The sequence below is a fragment of the Pangasianodon hypophthalmus genome, chromosome 16 (genome assembly GCF_027358585.1).
Source record: "Pangasianodon hypophthalmus isolate fPanHyp1 chromosome 16, fPanHyp1.pri, whole genome shotgun sequence".
Taxonomy (NCBI): domain Eukaryota; kingdom Metazoa; phylum Chordata; class Actinopteri; order Siluriformes; family Pangasiidae; genus Pangasianodon; species Pangasianodon hypophthalmus.
Genome location: NC_069725.1, coordinates 17968458 through 17992176, shown reverse-complemented (window position 1 = coordinate 17992176; position 23719 = coordinate 17968458). Strand labels below are relative to the sequence as shown.

The following is a 23719-nucleotide window of genomic DNA, read 5'->3' as shown; positions in this document are numbered from 1 at the left end:
ACAGCCCCTAACGGGAGCAGCCAAAAGAAGAAGAAGAACAACAACAATATATGTCCTGTCTGAAAGATTCCATCATCTCCTGTGGGAAAAGTGTTTTAAGTATGAAGACATTCCAGTAATCTCTCTATTCTGTTGTCCTTTGCCGAAACCAAACAGAAACCAAGTATTGGCCAAGTTTGAAATTCTGAAGAACGAAAAATAGACACAGTTCAAAAGGACTTGGAGGACGGACACTTCTAGTGGCTTTAGATATGTTATGGGTATCTTAGCATAGGTATAGCATACATACATTTTATGCCCATTTAGCTTGCTATATTGATCAAGCTCAGCTTGCGCTGACATACTCCCAATGACAGCCGCTCATGAGGGCAATTAACTGGCATTAAAGATGTATTTGTTTAGGATTACAGTATGACTTGTAAATGTGGTACTTAATAGTTCATGGCAGTTCATAATAACCCTATAATAATGTCTTATACTGTATTTCCTGCTTTTATTTTTTTTGGCGTGATCACAATACATACATTTTGAAGACACGTCCATCTCTATAGTTTGGAAATTCTGCGCAAATCAGACATAATAATTATAGACGTTGTCTGGCAACATTACTTAACAGACATGTCTGGAAATCTTATCCTGTCTGAATAGTACTTGGTTTTAACTGCTTTTAACTGCTAAAACCCTTTAGATTGTTCAAGGAAGCCCAGATCTGATGCCTCATAAATTTGGTTTTCTCACATCAAATCATTATCATATAAGTTGTCGGCCTTACTAGCTTGACCTTAATATGTGTCAAGTTGATGGCTAAGCATGTGGGCTAAAGTGTATAATATGACATAAGGCTCATTACAGTGGCCCTTGTCAGATGCTGCAGTTAGATTTTGACCACATGTGAGATTCAAACATGTTCCTGCACGTTTTGTTTTTTTTTTTTTGACTCAACGACAGCTGAACAAATTGTTCTACAGCAACTTATCCCGTACTAGTGACAGATTCAATGTGGAATCAATGCAAATGCAAGCGAAGCAAGATGGCTATCTCCAGCAGCCTTGTACCTTGTGTGATAGTGTTGTGCTCTTCTCAAAATGTCACAAGCACACGGTGGCAGTCAGACTAATGGAGTCAAAATGGTGGTTTTGTTTTTCACTTACTGAAGGCTGCAGGTTTTGTACCTGCTCTGAGAGCTTTTCTTTGTGTGTCTGAGTGATAAACAGCTTGAGTGAGTAGGATGTAATTAAAGAAGGCCCCGACCAGCAGTAACACTAGAACCACATTTATCATGGCAAAGACCTTGAAAAACTTGAATGCCTTTTAAAGTTTGAGTCCTTTTCAGTCTGGTAATGTGTGCATATTCCAGTTGCTGGCCTGCCAAACAGCTCGCCTTATGTCATTAACGGCGTCAAACACAGCATGTGTGACAATATAATATAATACGTGTATTAATAAGTAACCTGTCTTGGCGTCTCATCCAGGGTGAATTCCCGTCTCACTCTCCGTGTTAGCAGGTTAGGCTCAGGATCAATTGTGACCCTGACCAGGATAAAACAGAATGTATATAAATATACAATAAATATTTATTTTTTTAAATCATATAAACATGCCTGCATTTTTTTTCTTTAATTCTATAATTACTAATCCAGAGGAAACAGAAAATTTATTTACCTATGACATTGTTGACTGAAATTTTAATTTAGCTTTAACTGTACTTTTAACAGTTCTAATACTTGTATTACTCTGCATACAAAGGGTGCAATATTTAGGGGAAAAAAAAAGCATTGACGATTTGACTTCTCTTAGTGCTACCATTTTCGTGTCTTCATGTGCACACAGCATAAAAGCTACATGACTTGATGACTGAATGGAGAACAAAAATCCTCAAATTTGTTTACAAAACATGCATATATGGAGAGAGACATTTGGAAGTAAAAAGAAGAAAATGTGAAGCAAATGAAAACCTTATTTTTTGCTTTTTTTTTTATTGCAAATTGGTATCACAAAAATGTATCAGGTTTAAAGGAGCTGTAGAAGGGGCTGTGGAGAACAATGGACCAATAGTACATTTTTACTTACAGTTTACAGCCAATCATTTGGAAGCAGTGCAATGCATAAAATCATGCAGATACAGGTCACCTTCAGTTAATGTTCACATAAAACATTGGAAAAGGGAAAGTAAAAAAGTGATCTCTGTGACTTTGACCATGTCATGGTTGTTGGTGCCAGATGTGCTGGTTTGAGTATTTCAGAAACTGATGATCTGGGATTTTCATGCACATCAGTCTCTGGAGTTTACACAGAATAGTGAAAAAAAAAAAAACATCCAGTGAGTGTCAGTTTTGCAGGCAGAAACAACTTGCTGATGAGGGTGGTCAGAGGAGAATGGCCAGACTGTTTTGAGCAACAGGAAGGCTACGGTAATGTCAATAACCACTCTGTACAACCACGGTGAGGAGAAAAGCATCTCAGAATGCACAGCAGTTCACATGTTGATGTCTATGGGCTACAACTGCAGAAGACAACATCAGGTTCCACTCCTGTCAGCCAAGAACAGGAATCTGTGGATACAGTGGGCACAGGTTCACTGAAGGGCGCAATAACATCACCTGGTCTTTTTCCGATCTTCAGTTGTGCAGTTTCAACCATGCCATGTTTTAGGTCACTGAGATCACATTTTTCACTCTTGGGATTTTTCCCACATTCTGCCACATGATTAGTTGAATGGATAATTGCATGACCGAGCAGGTGTACAGCTGTTCCTATTAAAGTGGCCATTGAGTGTATATTGATATATATTGGTAAATGTACGGCATAGTATTTTCCTAAAAGATCTCAGTATATTTCTGTTCTGTAAGGGCTAGAACATTGGCATTTCTTGTTTGGGTTGTTCAATTCCAGCTAGATCAGGCTACAACAAACAGCACTTTGAAAAGCTCTTTTGGAACTTGCTTGGCCTTCAGAGGGATATAAAAAACACTATTCTGCCTTAAAGAGAGTTCATGTTTCAGAACAGTTTGACGTCATTGTTGTTTTGTCTACAGTTGAAGGAAACAATACTTAAGTCTTTTGTTAACTTTTCCACCTCCGCTCAAGTAACTGAAGGTTTTCTTTAAAAAAAAAAAAAAAAAAGGCTCGGAAATGTATTGGATATCTCTAACTTTCTCCCAAAGCTTTGCACAGTTTGCTAGGCAACATAATACTTATAATGACATGGTAGAAGAAGCTGTTACATAAATTTGTATATAATAGTGAATAAGTTAAATACAAAAAGCTGCAGATTGTGTGGGTTTGTGTATTTATTAATGTGTATATATATATATATATATATATATATATATATATAAGCAAATATTTCAAGGGCTTTTTTATTCATGTATGTGCCACTCCATAGTTATATACAGACACATATTGTCTCAAGATTTGTCTGTGAAGGTTTTAAGTCATCCAGGTCAAGTTAAAATGTCTCATAGTACTGGCAAGTCTTGGCAAGTGGACTTCATGAAGACATTGCTCCAACCGATGAAGCCCCTCGGATGAAAGGAGATCCTTTTTGTTTAATACATAAACCCAGTTACCAGGACTTACGCCTATGAGGCTAGCCAGTAAATACATAACACTATCTAAATCTGAAGGAGTCTTCTTTAGCTGCTCTGCTGTCTCTCCCCCACACTAACTCTCAAGCATGGATCACAGAAGATGATGTAATCATACAGCTTGAAACATGCACTGGCTCCAGAATTCCTCCCTCCAGAAACATGCCCCATTTCCGAATTCCTCCCACTGGAAACATGCACCAACCCCCAAATTATTCCCTCCCGAAACAGCTGCTTGGAGCCATGAAGCTCAGCATGTCTGATCGAATGGAATCTCTTCACCTGACAGATAAGAGAGAAAGTCTCCTGGAAGCCTTTTCATGTGACGGGGGGCTCTACCATTTGACAAATGAAAAATGGTGCTAGTTCAAGTTTCAGGGGTGTATTTTTTCCCCTGTACTCTCAAATCGTTCATTGATGGGGTGCCATTTTGTGACAATGCATCAGACGCGTACTGAGGAATAAAAGCTCTTGTTTCTTAATGTTCCCTAAAAGCACTGGATTAAAAAAGCACATTTTGTGCAGTATTAGACCTCGTCATAATGAGCCATTTAGGCAAAAGCTCTCAATGAACCATGACTGCTGCTGCCACTAACCATCTTAATTGAGGCTGGCACTTTCATAGCCCAAGGCTGAAAACCTGAATGTGGAGGTCATGGTGTAACTTGTCCCCAAATTGCTGACATCCAAATCTATTTGTGCACAGTGAGAGATTGATCAGGCTTCCATTTGTGTCTGGATTAAACTAATGATTCACTCATGAATCATGTGGAGGGTGTTTGCGAAAATCATACCCATGTGGCAGCATGTCGCTTTGCTGTTTCTACCACTGCCACTATGGTACATTACAGAACATGAAAAACAGGGTCAAATATACTGATTATAGAGAACAACTGCACTAAATGGATGGCTGTAGTTGGGGCTGGAAGTTCTTCCTGCATGAGATAATGTTCGATTAGTCAGTGCTGATCCTGGTTTATATGGACCAGCTCCAGCAGAGTCAGCTAAGGACAGCAGCATCACTGGATTTATTGTAGCTGCTGTACCGTCTTTTCACACAATAAAGCACAAATGCAAATGTTCTAGTGGCAATATATAGCCTATGAATTATGTTCATTTTGAGCATATGGCACTAGGGAATACTAATTAGCAAAGGAGTCTTTCTTTCCTCCAGTGGACTTGTTTTACTACCCTGGCAATAAAAGGTAATAAAACAAGGACTGTCTTCGAAATGATTATGAATAGAAGTGTTCACATACATTGTAGAGGTCGCATGCTCTATGCATGTACTAAGCCATCATTTATTGTCAACTGAATTTCCAATGAAGCTGGAAAACTACAGTTGGGTTAGTATTTAAATACATTACAACCAATGCAGTACCTAGGATTGAATTTCACGTGAGGTGCTGGTGGTAAGTTGGAGGGGACAGGTGGAAAGCAGTAGGTCTCAGAAACATCACTATATACTGAAGTTCACATTTTTCCTTATTACCACCACCCATGAGTAATTTAAAATCTTCCACCACCTTCCTCCCTAATTGCTGAGAACATTAACATGTTCTTCCAATATTTCACTTCTACTGCCATTCCTACACCTCTCTCATCTCCTCTTGCTACTGAAGAGTTGCTGCAACTTATCTCCTCCAGCAATCCCATCCCTTTCACAATATTCCAGAATATCTCTTAAGACCTTCTCCCTTCAATCACTTCCATTGTAAATGACTCCATAACATCTGGTCACTGGCTTCTTTCAAAACTGGCTCCTTCTTTCCCTTCTATGCCTGCTCTCTCACTTGGTTTTTCATGCCACTGCTATGCTGATGACACACAAATCCTGCTCTCCTCTCCTCCCTTAGACACTCATGTTTCTGCACAGATCTCAGCTTGTCTGGCAGACATGTCGTCATGGAGGGCAGCTCATCAACTGAAACTAAATCCCAGAAAAACTGATCTGCTGTATATCCCTGGAGATACCTCCCCACATCAACATCTTGTGACCTCCTTGGAGAACTCTTGGTGAAAGCCATTTAACAGTGCATTTAACTACTCATCATTCTCTTCTCATATTGCTTCGGTCCTGTAGGTTTCTCATTTATAAAATCAAGAGGATCTGGAGTAGGTGCTTGTTCAGTCTCTTTTCATCTAAAGATTGGACTAATGCAACTCAATCCTGGCTGCGATTCCCCTGTATACCACCCAACCCCTGTAACTGATCCAGATTGCAGCTGCATTACTTATCAATCTCCCACATTACCCCATTAAAACACTTGCTTGTAAAGTTCAACAAACAGATCAGCCCCCACCTACCCGATGGTGCTTATCAAACTCTGCTCAGCACCCCGTTCTTTCCGAGCTACTAGCACGGCTCAGCTGAACCCACCATTCCTCAAGACACAAGGAAGACATGCATCAAGGCTTTTTTGGACTTCTGATGGATGTCCGAACAGCTGAGTCACTGGCTGTCTTCAAATGAACAATGAAGACCCACATCTTCACTAAGCAATAAAAAACAATCCAAGACCTACTTCTATTCATGTGAGGATATGTTTTTTGATGGTAATTACAAGACTGTTTTTGAGTCTTTCTAGATAAGGGCATCTGTCAAATGCTGTAAATGTAAATACAAAGACCTGCCTTTTATGTCACTAGGAGTAGATGATAGTTAGGTGACTGTTGAAGGCTGCTATTGTATTGTCATATACAGCAACTCTGCATATTCTTGTTCCTTTCCAGACTTAAAAATAATGAGTGTTATTCATTGAAATGAACGTTGTTTTCACGGTGGAAAATATCACAAGCTGTTTAGGCGACCAGTCACTTTCTGCTCTCAGAACATATTTCAGTATCTAAAACTTGTATAAGCCTTGTTTGTTATGACTGTGTCATCCACTCTGCTAGCTAGGACAGCCAGTAATGACTGTGCATTGTGCATCGATCAGCTACGGTCAGTGAGAAGGTGAATTGCATTTTATAAATAAGGTCGGTTAGATGAAATTTTGTAACCCATTAAATGGCAAAAGACACACATGCAGCAATTTTCCTTATAAAAATCTGTTCTGAACAGTTCAAAATCTAGGAACACAGGCCTTACTAGCTACAGGTTCTCTGAAGTTAGACTGTATGGCCAAAAGTATATAAATGTCTGACCATCATACCCATATGTGCTTGTTAAATATCCCATTCCAACGCTGCTCCCCCTTTGCTGCTATAACAGCCTACACTCTTTTGGGAAGTGTTTCCAATAGATTTTTGAACATAGCTGTGGGAATTTCCCATTTAACCACAAAAGCATTAGAGAGGTTGGCCACTGATTTGGGAGTGAGAAGGCCTGAAGGTGTGGGGTTGAGGTCAGGGCTCAGTGCAGACCAATCGATTTTTTCCGCACCAGCCTTGGCAAACCATGTGGAGCTCATTTTGGAACATGTTTGGGTCCCTTAGCGTCAGTCAAGGGAAATCTTAAAGCTACAGCATACAAAACACATTCTAGACAACTGTGTGCTTTTGACTTTGTGGCAACAGTTTGGGGAAGGCCTAGATATGGGTGTGATGGTTCAGGTGTTCACATACTTTTGGCCATATAGTGAATTTCCTGAATAATATTAATTTCATGTTTAGATATTTTTTAAAAATCGTTTTTATATAAGGGATGCCCTGTGACGAATGTTGAAATATCTAAAGGCCACTGAAAAATACTAAGTAAAAAGGAACACTGTCTACTGTAGAAAATAATAGAGCTACTTGTGTTTCTGAAGAGAAGGGCTAACTCCCACCTCTGAGAATTTAGAAGTAGCACTAGCAAGCAGAGACTTGATCAGACTGCCAGAGTAAAGAGACAGGAGAAAATATAGTGTGTGTGTGTGTGTTTGGGTGGGTGAGTGGTTGTGTGGGAGGATATGGGTGTTTGTGGGTGCAAAGAATGTGTGTGTGGTTGTAGGTTGTATAACAGGTATTTATAATGTGAATATGTGGTGTGGTGTGTGTAAAATGGTTCTGAAGAAATGTCACAGCATGAAGATCTGATTGCAGCAGCTGGCAGTGGTGTGTGAAGGGAAGCAGCTGTTCCCTCATACAGTATGGCAAAGCTCACACTAGAGTTCATTGTGCATGACCCAGAATTAGTAGAGGGCACACACACCATGTCCCATTGCTTCCTCAGCACTTTCCCTTTTACTGAATTTAAAAGGGAAAAGATTGTATTGTTTGTGCTTATTGTTTATGCTGAATTAATTGATTTGTTTTATTTTTTGCAAAGGTGCTATTAACCACCATTAGAAATACTGTATTGTGTGCCCAAGTTTGTATATGTTTTTATTAATATCTATTTGTGTTATTTCTTAACTGTTTTTTTTTTCTGTAGGCTTAGGACATGGGGGGAAACAAGAGCAAACCTGGAGACCTGGGCCAGCGCTCCCGGAGTTTGGATAGTACTGTTAACATGAACAGTGGGGGTGGCAGCACTGGTGGGCATCACCTCAACTTGTGCCAGCAGAGCTTCACACCCAACCGGACCCCTGTGGTGGATGGCTCACGGCATGGTGTCCAGAACATCACCAACAATGCTGAGCTGCCCTTGTTTGGAGGAGTGGAGTCCATGAACAGCCTCACATCACCTCTTCGTAGTACATTAACAGCAGGTACAAAAATAACAATAATAGTAATGCCTGCTTTACACATACTGAGAACACTGTCTCTTGTTTATAGGAATGGCAATAAAATGCTTAGTCAGTGTAGATCTAAGTGCATTCTAGGAAAGTTGGCCTTTAGATGCAGTTCCTCAGAGAAGAGTGAAATTGGATTCTCTGATTCACCAAGTCATTTTAAATATTTAATCATCAATCTAATGGTGTGTGATTATTTGTAATTGTCCTTTTTTTAAACAAAAAAAAATCGTAACTGCATTATAAATGAGAGCTGCCCTTAGTAGAATTTCTGAGATTAAAATAAATATAAAAAAAGATGACTTTCAGTGGGAGTAGGCTTATGAGGTAGTAGAAATAATAGTAAGTAGTAGTAAGTTGTCAGCCAAGGTGAACAGACCTAAATAGAAATTCTTGAAGACATTTCATCACTAAAGTAGGGGCATCATTAGTGATTAAAATGTCACATTTATAATACAAATCCCTTTTGATATGACCCCGTATTACTAGACTTTCGCACAGCCTGTTGGGAATGTCTGCATGTACATTTCCAACATAAAATTGTATTGTAGAACGACAAGCAGAATACTACTATTTAACACTCCATGTATTTATGATGGGAAGCTAAATCTACCTACAGACTGCTAGGCCAGGAACCCAGCACAAGCAAATTACGCTACTCTTTTCCAAATCCCGCCACCTGCTGCATTACCCACGCAAAACCAAGGACATGATCTGGCTGATGGTAGAAACTATTTTTACTAGGCATGTAAATTAGCTTGAATGGATGCTAGATGATCATTCCAAAATCATGAATATGAAGAGAAATTACACTGAAACTAAGTAAAATACAGCATATTGCAACACAAAAGCTAATTCTAATGCTAGCAAACACAGTCACCTTGCATTTAAAGACTTCATCGAGCTAAAATGAAGACGCTAGCCAGGCTCAAATAATGTCTTTACATATGACTGACGGAACAGCAGAGCTCATAGCTCACAGCAAATAAGGCCTTTACGTATGATGAGAGAACAAAACAGCTCATAGCTGAACATTCAGCCAAATAATTTCTACCTATTTGTCCAGTGTGCAAACATGACACTTACAAGGAGGATAAGGACTATAGCTACATATAATTGCCCCTTCCAGGGATTCAGATACTTGCTAACTTTTCTGTCTGTATTAATGCACATGATTAACTCCTCATACTTGTGAGTTATGTTAGTTACTGCTTTTTAGCCTAGTTCACTGGCTTCCAGGGAAGCACCACCTAGGACTGGACTAGCACACTGGGGCTTTCACTTGTACACTGGCCTAGCTACTGAGTTTATATGTCCACCTCGTGTTCATATAATGCACTGATTGTAAATTGTTGCTTTTTTATCTTTCTATAGGAGGCGTGACTACATTTGTGGCATTGTATGACTATGAATCACGCACTGCCTCTGATCTGTCATTCAGGAAAGGAGAACGGCTTCAGATAGTCAACAACACGTAAGAAAGCACACACACACACACACACCCTTGCACAAGCGCTGTTGCAATCATTTCATAGACACCACATTTTTTTCTAGAAAGAAACATGCTTGTATATGATCATCATAGCTCAACACATCATACTCCCTCAGTCAAGTGAGCATACAGACACACACATCTACGCTCTGTCTGTGCCACCAAGGAGTATATAACCTCCCCCTTCAACACTCTCTGGTAACCATAGGAACAAGCTCCCCCTTTAAAGGCTGGAGATGTGCTGGAGATGGTGTTTTTGGTTTTGTTTACTTTTTCCCTACTTTTTTTTTTTCCTTCACTGCACTCCTTTTTTGGGGTTTTCTGCTCACAGCTGCACATTTTTTCCTCTGCTTACCCTCTAGGAGTGAAAGGGCATTTGCTCTCTCTCTGCTATTCCAGCGATCACTTCCAGAGAGAGCAGCAAATCTGCCTTAATTAGAAACAAGGCAATCAATTCAAAACCCCTTGTTACACATGTAATGGAAAACGGTTATCATAGATGGTACTATAATCCTCTTATATTTCATTATAATGAAAAAGCAAGGGAATGGGACAGAGTCCAAAATCACCATGAACATAATCTGTCATATAAATATGATTTACAAAATGAATGTTCATTCCATAAATTGATCCAAGGACATGAATGCTTACATTGGAAAAGGTTATTTGTTGTGGTGGTGTTACAGTTAGGTGTAAATATTTAAAATGGCCATTTCAACATAAGGGTGAGGCCAGAAATGTGAGGACTGTTACTGTGGAATCAGTAGAAGAGCAGCAGCACATAATGCTGTCCCTCACCACACACACACACACACAATGGCCCAGACATTTCAGTAGCAGAACTATTGTACTGTTACTGTTATCTTTTGTGTACATTCCAGTATACTGATTTTACTTTTTATGCTGATTCCTTTCTATCTCCTTATTACATATGAACAAGCTCTGATGAGATGAATACATCCTTTAAATAGGTTGTGTTTTTTTTATTGACCTGGTCAGCTGGAATCTCTTTAGTCTTTGGCTCTGTGGCTTTGCTCTAATTCCTCCTATGTCTGTTTTTTAATCACAAACCTATTTCACACCTCCTTCCCCCATATCTCCTCTCATGTGCGGACACTTTAATACAGGAGAAAGATGAACTGCAGGTAGGTAAACACTGCTCGCTTTTACCTCTTGCTTGATTCATGTGTGTGTCTTCGACATCATTTTGTCATGCTCATCTGTTTATCAAAGATAGTTTTACACTTCCAGAGAAAAAGAGTGCGTGGCAACTGGAAAAACCCATCGCTGTGGCTGAATTCTGGAAAACAGCCAAAAAAGATGGTTTTGACAATCTCAAAATGTTTTGCTTACTTTATCATCTTGCCTAGGCAAATCAATTTTTTCTCCAAGGATTATGTTCATAGGAATCTATATTAACAAATATGGTGGTAAAAACGATCAGTCTATCTAAATCTGCACAAACCCTTGCTATACACTTGCTAAATGTGATTTCCTCAGATAGTGAATGTCACGCTTTGATCAAGTTGTTGGATAGTTACATGTTACATCACGAAATGGACATAAGCCTAATCATTTTAGTTTGTAATCAGAGACCAGCTGTCTTAAATGTCTATGATGTTTCTACACTGCAGTTTAAGCGAAAGCTTTAAATGCAGTTTTCTACCTTTTCACTTTTGGGTGTAGCCAGACTTTCAGTGTGAAAGGTTTTTCCAGGCCCCCACACATATACTGCTGTGTCTGTGCAAACCTGGACCAGAAGCTGCCATCTTACTTTTTTCCCCTTAAATTGAGAACTTCAGTGTGCTGGTTTTCCTTTCTCTTCATTTCTTCATTCACAGTTTTTTTTTCTGCTCTTGTTTATCCAACTAAATGACATTCAGCACTTACATAATCCACCATTTAGAGATTTGTGATCCGTCATGTTTTTATTCTACTGTGTAGTAAAGATAGACTGTTTCAATAACCTGAACAACTCACGACACTCAAGCATTATGACCAACACACTGTAATGTACACACAGACAGTGTGATGTTGTGTTGCCTGTTATCGATCATGCGGTGACACGTATTGTAATGAGTTTTAAGAATGTGGGAGATTGCTCATAGACTTTGGGAGGGTGTGTGTTTTGTCAGCAGCTCTCTGCAATGAGAACATGCCAGCATTATTGCACCAGCCAGGGGAGGCAGAGACTAAATCAGGAACTTCCCTGTTTTTTTTTTTTTTTTTTTTGAGTCAGTGAGGATGTTAATAATTCACAGCTTAAAAGAGATAAATACACAATTTCATAGGTCACTTCACACCTTGTTAAGATCAGTCACTGGTGTTAAGAACAGTGAGCATCAATCTGATACGTCAAGTCAATATTTAAATGATAATCCATTAAATATTTGAATAATAATCCAATAATCCACTCATTGTAGTCTGTTCTGTTTCACAGTATTTCATTAAAACCTAAATAAAACTTAAAGGCACATAACATAGCAATTTGCCAGCGAAAAAAATGATTTATTTTTATTATTCCATGAAACAAGTTAGTTCCTGTTATCACTTTTATTTTATAACAGACACAAACAGTCATTCACTCACCAGGCTTTCTTTTCTCTATTGAAGGTTATAATAGAAAAAAAGCAGCTTGTCATGTTACCTAGAAGCCATAAAGCCCTGAATCCCTGACAGTTACAAAGTGCTTACACTGGAGAGTCCTTCCAAAAAACACTAAATAAACACCTCTTCATAGAAAACCTCACCATATCAACATTTACATGCTTTTTAATCAGTTTATGTGGATCATCTGCCATACATATCCCTGTGATTTAACTGTTAATAATGTATTAGAATGAGTGCATTAATATGATTTGCCTTGAAGTCAGCATTATCGTCAGAGCTTCTGTTTTTATTGTCACGCCTTCTGACCAATTAGCACTGAGAATGTATAATTTCTATTTTAGATAATTACTAATTATTGCATTTAAATAGTTTGTAGGCTGCACTGCAATTTGATGTTGAAATTTCAATGCCTCTTTTTAATTAATTTTATGATCAACGTGATCTCATGATTTTAGATTCATAAGAGCTTCCACAAACAAACACTTCCGAGAAGTTACACACCATGTGCGTGTGTCTTTCAGGGAAGGAGACTGGTGGCTAGCCTGCTCACTGACCACAGGACTACGCGGCTACATCCCCAGCAACTACGTCGCTCCTTCTGACTCCATCCAAGCTGAAGAGTAACTTTTTTCTCTTTCTCTGCTTCTTTCCTTCTCTTCTCCCCCCAAGTAATGCTCCCTTACCTTTGTTTTGATAGTTAGTCATTTTCTACCTTTTTATTTTTTTCTGTGTGTTTTCTAGTTTTATTCATTGCACCACTGTGGCCGTTTCTGTTTTTAGACTTTACTCAGATAAATGTTTTTGTTTATTTTCAGTAACAGGAGTGTATTTCATCATCTATCGTGCACTCCTTATTTTTCATGAAAAATAGATTTTCTAGCGCCTTTTTTTTTCTGACACCATCACAGCATTTCTGAAGTACATTGATTGTGCCCTTACATACAGATGCACACATACACACACACACACACACACACACACACACACACACACACACACGTCTGAAATGGTAACTACTTCCCTTTCACAATAACCTGTAATTCCACTTCCTCATGCTTTTTCCAGATATGCCTCGTACAAATATGGAGGCAGTTTGATCCATAACCCATAGCACCTTGTTTAAATCAAATCGGTTATCCTAAATTCTAGCTACTTAAAATCCTAAATTCAGTTATTCTAAATTCTAGCTACTTATCTGTAGCATACGTGTGATTACCATGGACAAGAATTTCCTATATTGTACTGAGAAAAGAACAGGAAGCCTGTATACTTGACAGTCAAGTAGATTGTCTTTCAGTGGAAGCCAAAGGGAAGTTAAATCAATACAGTACATTTGCAAATTTTCCACTCTAGCTGTAATACTTTTACAGTTCCATTTCTTAGGGTGAGACAGACATGAGAGAACATCTTAACTTGTCTTCTGCAATAGTGCCATCACTAAAAAAGATAAGAAATAAACAAAATGATGCTGTTAGAGGAAAAAAAAATCAGCCATGAGGTGGTGTGGTCAGAGCGTGTCCTACTTTTTATCCATTTCAAGTTACATTTAAGGTTGCGTTAATGTCCACAAAAACTTCAGTAATCACTTGCCTTATAACAGCTATAAACAATCATTCTCTCACCAGCCTCTCTTTTTTCTTTCTCTTCATGTTAATATGACAAAAAAAAGTAGCTTGTTTGTTAACCAGAAACTGGAAAGATATCCTGAAGACTTTTCTGTGAAGAACACCCCAGAACATCTGACTGTTAGAAAGTGCTGACATTTATGTCCAGCAAGAACTATTATCAGAGCCATGCTGTTATAGAAAATTAATCAACACCTTCTGACCAATGAGATTTGAGAATTCAACTTTCTCTGTCTTTCTCTCCATCTTTGCAGATGGTTTTTTGGTAAAATTACCCGTAGAGATTCTGAACGGTTGCTGTTGAGTCTTGAGAACAGAAGGGGAACTTTCCTGGTCCGAGAGAGTGAGACCACCAAAGGTGAGTGTAGATGTTTTTTCGTGAAAAATACAATATAATTAGAAGAAAATATGCATGGTGTCCTACACAAGTGCTTCACATTCTGTTGAACAGTAATGGTAGTTTTACTCCACTTTATGGATTTATTTCACTTACTGGATTGCCTCACATTCAGTGAACAAGGTGATGCCACTTAGTTATATTTATAGCATGTAAAACCAGAACCAAGGACTCGTACTGCTTGGAAGGGGTTTATATAGGAAGAGAGATTAGGAAAGTTTCACACCACACAGAGCACAGATTTAAACAATGCTTTTTGTATGGAAGTACCACATTCCTGTTACTTCCTGTAATCTGTACAGCTACTTGCTTCATTAAAGATCAGTCAGTCTATCAGTGTATGTGGGTGTGCATAGTTTAGCTTTCTGAATGATGGAGTTTGAAGAGGTGGGAGGTAGATGGGGGATGTCCAGGGTGAAGAAAGGAGGGGGTGTTTACAGAAACTGACACAAAGTAGGTTATCATCCTGCTCTCAGCATTAAGCAGCAGATATACACTATATGGCCAAAAATATGTGAACACCTGACCAATCACATCCATATGTGTTTGTTGAACATCCCATCCTATATTTATTCCCCCTTTGCTGTTATAATAATCTCCACTCTTCTGGGAAGGCTTTCCACTAGATTTTGGAAGGTGGCTGTGGGGATTTGTGCTCATTCTACCACAAGAGAATTAGTTAGGTCAGGCACTGATGCTGGGCGAGGAAGATTCCTGTTCATCCCAAAGGTGTTTAGTAGGATTGAGGTCAGGGCTCTGTACAGACCATTCGAGTTCTTCCACACCAACCATGGCAAACCATGTCTTCACGAACCTTGCTTTGTGCACAGGTGCATTGTCATGCTGGAACATGTTTAGGCTCCTATATAAATGCTACATCATACAAAGACATCCTGTACAATTGTGTGCTTCCAACTATGTGGGAAGGCCCAGATATGGGTGGGAAGGTCAGGTGTCCAGATACTTTTGGCTATATAGTGTATCATCATATCATAATTAATATCATTAAAGTGAGTGTATGGTATATACATATTCAATTTCATTCCATTTATTTAGATAGCACTTTTAACAACAGGCACTGTCACAAAACAGCTTCACAGAAATCCAGATATATACTTCAATTCGTTCCTAATGAGTAAGCCATTGGAGAATTCGGTGGTAAGGGAAAAGTCCCTAAACCAACATGGGGAAGAAACGTAGAGGAACAAGACTCAAAAGGGAACCCATCTTCTTCTGGATGACATCGGATATTATCATTATGAGTCATTCCGCTGCTGTAAACTCGAGTCACAAGGATCAGGGTCATTTTTGATTTCATGAGATTTTTTAATTTAAGTCTATAATATCAAAGTGAAGTTATCCACTGTTCAATGATTGCGCCTTGAACATAAACTGTTCTTAGCACTTGCAGTGTTTAAGGTATCCAAGTAAGAACATCCACAGCCATCTTTAGGGTATCCGTATGATACCATCCACAGCAAACTCACAGCAAAATTTAGGCTAGCCAAGTGGGGCCATTCTCATCCTCAGCAACTGATGCTCTGGTGAAGGAGGCGCCAAACAGAAGTAGAGCACCAGGTTGGATCAGACAGGTCCAGAGGGCAGGCATCTGGCAGCAGGAGTAATGTGTAGCTCGACATAGAGAGAGAGAGAGAGAGAGAGAGAGAGAGATAAGGGGGGAATACAAATTATTAGGTATGCTCTTGTCCTGCAATGGTTTGAGAAGCTGCAGAGTGCATGCATGGACTTCAGCAGGACTAGCTATGACAGCGTTACTAAAAGAGAGAGCCAGAAGGTAGCAGGCATATATCTGAATGCCTGTAATATATTCCATCCTGAATGATTTTATTTGGTTGATTTGCAATGGACTGATTTGTATGTTTTGTTTTGTATGGTCATGTGACTAAATTTACCTGGAATTGGGGGGAAAAAACATTAAACAGACAATGGCAGAGAAAATAAGAGACAGACAGAAAATTAAAAGATTAAAATCAGAAAAGACAGGAAAGAGCACAAGCTGTGGCGACACATCAGTGTCAGTGTTGTTGGAGCACTGCCCCCTAGTGACTGTCTTGCAGAGATGCATTTTGTTGTATTGTCTGTTTTGTAGTTTGTTTCATTTAGTGCTCTTTAACACACCATTCTGCTTTTAACAAACCAATCCTCCAGGTGCCTACTGTCTCTCTGTCCTGGACTACGACAACGTTAAAGGGCTGAATGTGAAGCATTATAAAATCCGGAAGCTGGACAGCGGCGGCTTTTACATTACCTCTCGCACGCAGTTTAATAACCTTCAGCATCTGGTCAGCCACTACCGCAGTGAGTCACTGGCTCTATTAGCCTTCAAAACCTGATCGTGTGTGTCTAAAGCATTTCTATGAAGAAGATTCCATGCCAGAGCAAAATGCACTAAATACACAGATGGTATACACAAAATTTGATGTGATCTGAGAAATTTGATGACGTAATGCCTAGATCCTGTTGTGACCTGTCAGTCATAATAATATTTTTGCATGTTTTAGTAGTAATTCTGATAATCCTGATCAACAATAAATTCAGCTGGAATGAAAAACCAGTGAAGCAATAAGGCATTCCTTAATATGGACAGCAACGCCTTCTAGAAAATGGCTTAAGGCTGTGATTGGGCAGTGATTACATTTTCAGTGTGGCACGACTTCCACATACTGATGAAAGTGAAATACAGTGCAGTGAGGAATTACATTAATTTCTGATACAAAATCAGCATTTAAATCTTAAAAAAGCTGAATATTTTTCAATGCAGAAATCAAGCAACATAAGAGCAATGCAATGAAGGTTTTGCTTTTCAGTGTGCAATGTTTTCTGCACACCACTGATGAAAATCAATACCATTTGCATTTTTGTATTTCATCTTTTTTTTTTTTTCACTGGTGTGATTACATTTTGCTCTGGTAGGGAATATTTTCCACATATTTCTAAATAACGGTAATACTTTACATGCTTCACTTTCATAAAAAAGCTAGCTGCAAACATGAACAATTAAAAAACAATATATAAAACACCCCAGCAAATAAGCAAATGCATTGATCTAGCTGTGGTGAGATTGTTAACTTCAAACAAACAAGTTTTTTCTTCTTTCAGAAATTCAATTCAAAATGTATAAATAATTATTTGAGTAAGAATTAACATCAATGGCAATTAGCCTATTTCTCCCAGTCATTCTCTCTTTCTGTCCTTTCCTCCATCTCAGAGCATGCAGATGGTTTGTGCCACTGCCTGACTGATGTGTGTCCAGTTCTGAAGCCACCACAGACTCAGGGTTTGGCTCGGGATGCCTGGGAAATCCCTCGTGACTCTTTGCGTCTAGACGTGAAACTGGGACAGGGCTGTTTTGGAGAGGTCTGGATGGGTAAGAACAGCCAATAGCCGACTGTGATGAATTTCCAGGTAGCTTATAATCGCAGGTTTAAGAGCACAGGTTTATATTTATTACAATTACACAAAATCTTACCACTTTCCCAATGCTAAATGACTTCTTGTTAAATTAACTCGCTTAAATTAGATTTTAGTGTTCCCCTGAAATTTTACCTCCCAGCAAATAACTAACAGTGGCTTAGGAACACCTCTACATCTTTACCCTAACTACAGACACAAGGACCTACAAACATGAATGATTGCTAACACAAACACCATTGTATATGATTGCAATTAGCCTTCCAAGTTGATTTAACCATTTATAAATCATATTTTTTGAGTTCACATGTAAATTAAACCAATATGATCAATATTGCAAATATTGATGTGTGAGCAAGTGTGAAATATGATGTGATTTTGTTTATCATACTTATGAGCTATTCATCCACATATCTATAGTGAACATTCTAATGCATTTTTACAAAAAGTATGGCAATCTAACATCCTTTACCTACCATGTCAAGCTGCCAAAACACATATTTAATTGAGAGTCTTGTATGTCTGGTGTATTATAGAATAGCTCATTATTCAGCTTATCTGTGGTAGTCAGAGTAAATAATGACCACATGTCTGGCCCCTGTTAGGCACGTGGAATGGGACAACGCGAGTGGCCATTAAGACACTGAAGCCAGGCACCATGTCTCCAGAAGCCTTCTTGCAGGAGGCTCAGGTTATGAAGAAACTACGACATGAGAAGCTGGTGCAGCTCTACGCTGTGGTATCTGAAGAGCCCATTTATATTGTAACTGAGTATATGAGCCAAGGTGAGGGTCTTTTCTCAGCTTTCCACCTTGGCAATGATACTGTGATGATGATGATGATGTTTCCTATTAATCTATAGATACATAAATACATAAAAAATCATTTGTAATATAAGTACACACTCAGATGAACCACACCCACCAAAAATACGACATGTTACACTGAATAGACATGCAGTGTAGTAGTCTAACATCTTAAAATGTGCATATATGGTGTATAAAACCAGCCATTTCCTGATTTTCCTGCACACAGGTAGTCTGCTTGACTTCTTGAAAGGCGACATGGGGAAGATGTTGCGGTTACCTCAGCTTGTAGACATGGCCTCACAGGTGACGCAATCTCAAATACACCACTAATCAATAGCTAACATTTGGTGCCAAACTCAAGTAAATTCAAGTAACAGCACTAGCTGCCAGAAAATAGCTAAATTGCAATATTGGGTCAGAAAACAAGTAATCTGACTAACTAACCAGTCCTATGAGGAGAAAAAACAGACTAATGTTAACAGGACCGGAGTGGGACTGATCTTCAGCCTGGGAATGTCATCTGAGCGGCCCATGCATGTGGCCCTTACATGCAGCTCACACACTCACTTGGGAGGTCCACAATGCAAAATCTACAGTTTAAACTATTGATTTGCAAAGATATTGCACAGTAGGCACCAACTACACCACAAATTACACAAATATATGCAAACAAAATAAACATAATAAATAAATACATATAAAAGAACTTAAAAATAAATAATTATAAAAAATATATTTAAAATATATATATATATATATATATATATATATATATATATATATATATATATATATTGCTTTGAGAATTCCTTGATGCTAAAATGACTAAACATTAAACTGAAAGTAGTTTGAAGATGAAGGAAATATTGGCTATGTAGAAGTTGTAGCTTGTCAAGAGTATCTACTTTGACTTTTTCTCAGTAGCTAATTTGTATTTATATAATATACACTGGAATGATCACACAAAAGTCATTGTTAGAGTAGCATGTATTATGCACCGGTACGCTGTGTGCACCATAGATACCTGTCTCAGCAGTTCCATCGCTATCACCTGGGCTTGCTGATGTCGCAGACAAGTCTGTAATCTGGTGCATTTACTTACGTCTTCCTCCAACACCTTTCTCTTCTTTAATCTGGCCTTTTTCGCTCTCCCTTTTCTTTCTCTGTTGTCTATATTGATTAAAGACAAGAGGGCTCTCTGGTCTAACTGTAAACCTGTACATTTGTCATGTGACCAGCCTGGAATCAGATGATAAATTAGGGATCTCGGAGGGCCACTCTCTGTCTTATTGCATCCCGTATGGGGAGGCAGGGACATCATTGATAGGCTACTTGTGCGTGTGTGTGTGTTTGTGTTTTTATGTCTGTTTGTGTATGTGAGTATGCGGCTCAGAGCACAGCTGCCTGCAGCCTATGCTGCAACAAGTAGTTCAAGTTATAATACTAACATTACATTTATTGCATCACCAACCCATTGCTCACCAGGAATTCTCCCTGTTCTCCCAATTAGCCGTTCCCGCATTGAGTGTTAACTACCTGATGGTGCCTATCCATCTCCTTATTTTCCTTTCACATATTCTTACCTATCCGAACATGCCACATGTTAAATCCAAAATACATAGGATAAACATAGTAATAAGGTAATTATGGATTTTTCTTTCAGCCATGTGCTTTCTCCTTGTTTGTCAGTTGAGAATTGTCATCGGCTTTGTGCTTCATCTTTGTGTGACATTTCAGCAAAACTGACCCAAATGTTAGCCAAATGCGTTCCAGTGGAAGAAATAAACAAAACGCTGGGTTCTGATGGCAGTCTAGCCATTATGTAAGGAATAAAACATGAAGGGGCATGTGCCTGTTATATAAAAACAGGCACAATGTGATTTTTTTTTATTTATTTACCGGGTTAACATCTGAAATTACCAAGCAAAATGACCTACCCTCCTCAAGCCAGCAACTGGCTTATGTAAATAACTAGGCAATTTTTTTTAGAGTGTAAAAAAAAGTTACATTTCTGCCATGATCGCTTCTTTAGTATGCACTAGAGACTGAGGACACTACACTATGCAGTGTGTTCAGTGTGCTGCTTGTTGTGCTGTCCTCAGATCGCCTCTGGCATGGCGTATGTGGAGAGAATGAACTATGTCCACCGGGACCTCAGGGCCGCCAACATCCTGGTGGGAGAGAACCTGGTGTGTAAGGTGGCTGATTTTGGCCTCGCTCGCCTCATAGAGGACAACGAATACACTGCAAGGCAGGGTGAGTGAGACAGCAAGAGCACTCGCTCTCTCTCTCTCTCAGTCTCTCTCTATATATAATGCAGGCTGAGTGCAAAGTTCACGTGTTTGCTTGCTTTCTCATTTCTCTCCCTTTCTCACCCCAGCTCACTTTATATCCATAATATACTCTCTCAACTGTATACACAGGTGCCAAGTTTCCTATAAAGTGGACTGCTCCAGAAGCCGCACTGTACGGTCGCTTCACTATCAAATCTGACGTCTGGTCATTTGGGGTTTTACTCACTGAGCTGGCCACTAAAGGCCGGGTGCCATATCCAGGTACACATGTTTGAATGAATTCTGTAATTTTATATGATTAGTGAATACAGTGTTTGGGCAATAGGGGGGATAGACATTTCTCACATTAAATCCATAAATTACTGTTTCAGGATATTATTGCTGGGAAGTTTTTCACTGAATAATATCTCTTTTGATTTATTAGCAATATAGTTCTATAGGTTATTTTTATAATACCCAATTTATCGGTTGTCCTTCTGAATTATTGGCAGTAAAACATTTTATGGAAATAGTCACACAAAACTCCATATCTGTGAATACTCCTGATGTGTGAGCTTAGGTTTGAGTACAAAATTAGAAAGATCATTTAACAGTGGTTAAAATCACTGTTCTTTATTTACACCAGTTATGTTTAAACACTTTTACTATTTAATGTCTTTGTTGTCATCAAAATGGCCAGAACATAATTTCTATATATGTGTGGTGGTCTGGAAAAACTCACTGAATGTCATTGTGGCTGAATTATGGCAAACGGCCAAAAAAGATGAAAAATCAGGGTTTGACCTAAATTAGGTTTTTCTAATTATGAAACCATAAATATTTTTCATCAAAACTAGCTGGATTTTTTTTTAATCTTGCCGAAGCTATCTTCCTGCGAAGCTTATGGTTTAACAAAGAGGTGGTAAAACATTCAGTCTGTCTAAAGATGTCTCAAACTGTGCCATTTAAAAATCTTTAAATGAACATTTCTCCCTTTTCAGATTTGGCGGTAACCAGACTTTAAATGCTATACCTTTACTTGTGGCTGAGATGCATGCAAAAGAGAAACATATTTTAGTTCAAGAAAGCATCACATATATGTGCTAAGTTTGGACACACCTTCTTATTCAGTTGTTTTTCAACATTGTATATTAATACTGAAGACATCCAAACTATGAAAGAACACTTATGGAATTATGTAGTAAACAAAAACATGTTAAATAAACTAGAATATGTTTTATATTTTCGATTCTTCAAAGTAGCCACCTTTTGCTTTGCTGACAGCTTTGCACACTCTTGGCATTCTCAGTCAGCCTCATGAGGTAGTCACCTGAAATGGTTTTCCAACAATCTTGAAGGAGTTCCCAGAGGTGTTGCGTACTTGTTGGCTGCTTTTCCTTCACTCTCCAGTCCAACTCATCCCAAAACATCTCAACTGGATTTAGATCGGGTGATTGTGGAGGCCAGGTCATCTGATGCAGCACTCCATCACTCTCCTTTTTGGACAAATAGCTCTTACATAACCTAGATGTGTGTTTGGGGTCATTGTTTTGAAAACAAATGATGGCCTCACTAAGTGCAAACCAGATGGGATGGCATGTCTCTGCAAAATGCTGTGGTAGCCATGCTGGTTAAGTAATCAGTTTTGATTAAGTCACCAGCAGTGTCACCAGCAAAGCACCCCCACACCATCACACCTCCTCCTCCATGCTTCACAGTGGGAACCACACATTCAGGAACCGTCCGTTCACCCTCTCTATGTCTAACAAAGACACGGCGGTTAAAACCAAAAATCTCAAATTTGGACTCATCAGACCAAAGGACAGTTTTCCACTGATCTAATGTCCATTCCTTGTGTTTCTTGGCCCAAGCAAGTCTCTTCTGTTTGTTGTTCTTCCAAAGTAATGGCTTCTTTGCCGCAATTCGACCATGAAAGCCTGACTCATGCAGTCTCCTCTGAACAGTGGATGTTGAAATATGTCTGCCACTTGAACTCCGAGAAGCATTTATGTGGGCTGTAATCTGAGGTGCTGTAAATCGGCGGTTTCTGAGGCTGGTAATTCTAATAAACTTATCCTCTGCAGCAGAGGTAGCTCTTGGTCTTCCTTTCCTGGGACGGTCCTCATGAGAGCCAGTTTCATCATAGCATTTGATGGATACATTCAAAGTTCTCAAGATTTTTCGGATTGACTGACCTTCATTTCTTAAAGTAATGATGGACTGTCTTTTCTCTTTACTTAACTGAGTGTTTCTTGCCATAATATGGATTTGTACAGTAGTTGTAGTAGCACTAATAGGGTTATTGACTCTGTACCCACCCTTCCTCTGCACAAGACAACTGATGGTCTAAAGCACATTAAGAAGTCACATGTCACAAATGTCACAAATTAACTCTTGGCAAGGCACACCTGTGAATTGAAAACCAGTCCAGGTGACTACCTCGTGAATCTGATGAGAGAATGCCATGAGTGTGCCAAGCTGTCATCAAAGCTAAATGTAGCTACTTTGGACAATCTAAAATATAAAATATATTCTGGGTTGTTTAACACTTTTTTGTTTACTACATAATTCCATACGTGTTCTTTCATAGTTTGGATGTCTTCATTATTAATGTACAATGTTGAGAATAATAAAAATAAAGAAAAACCACTAAAAGTGTGTCCAAACTTTTGACTGCAACTATATATATATATATATATATATATATATATATATATATATATATATATATGTATGTATATGATCGAATAGTCAAGAAGAAAATGAATACAAAACGCGATTTTTTTACCAAATAATGGTTTTCATAATTTTAAGTCATCAGTATTTTGTTTTTGAA

General features: G+C 38.7%; 1 protein-coding gene across 4 annotated transcripts in view; it reads left to right on the top strand.

Moving 5' to 3' along the window:
- Nucleotides 1-23719, top strand: part of src (v-src avian sarcoma (Schmidt-Ruppin A-2) viral oncogene homolog) — a 45853-nt gene that overhangs the window by 19128 nt on the left and 3006 nt on the right. For 3 of the 4 annotated variants that reach the window (XM_026920577.3, XM_053240736.1, XM_026920576.3), the window contains 11 exons: nt 7945-8221; nt 9620-9719; nt 10865-10882; nt 12869-12967; nt 14227-14330; nt 16539-16688; nt 17599-17757; nt 18407-18586; nt 18837-18913; nt 20713-20866; nt 21034-21165. In XM_026920577.3, the coding sequence (XP_026776378.3) occupies nt 7954-8221; nt 9620-9719; nt 10865-10882; nt 12869-12967; nt 14227-14330; nt 16539-16688; nt 17599-17757; nt 18407-18586; nt 18837-18913; nt 20713-20866; nt 21034-21165 (1441 nt within the window). In that variant the 5' untranslated portion in view covers nt 7945-7953. The remainder of the gene's footprint in view (nt 1-7944; nt 8222-9619; nt 9720-10864; nt 10883-12868; nt 12968-14226; nt 14331-16538; nt 16689-17598; nt 17758-18406; nt 18587-18836; nt 18914-20712; nt 20867-21033; nt 21166-23719) is intronic. The other variant, XM_026920579.3, reaches the window with a different exon arrangement.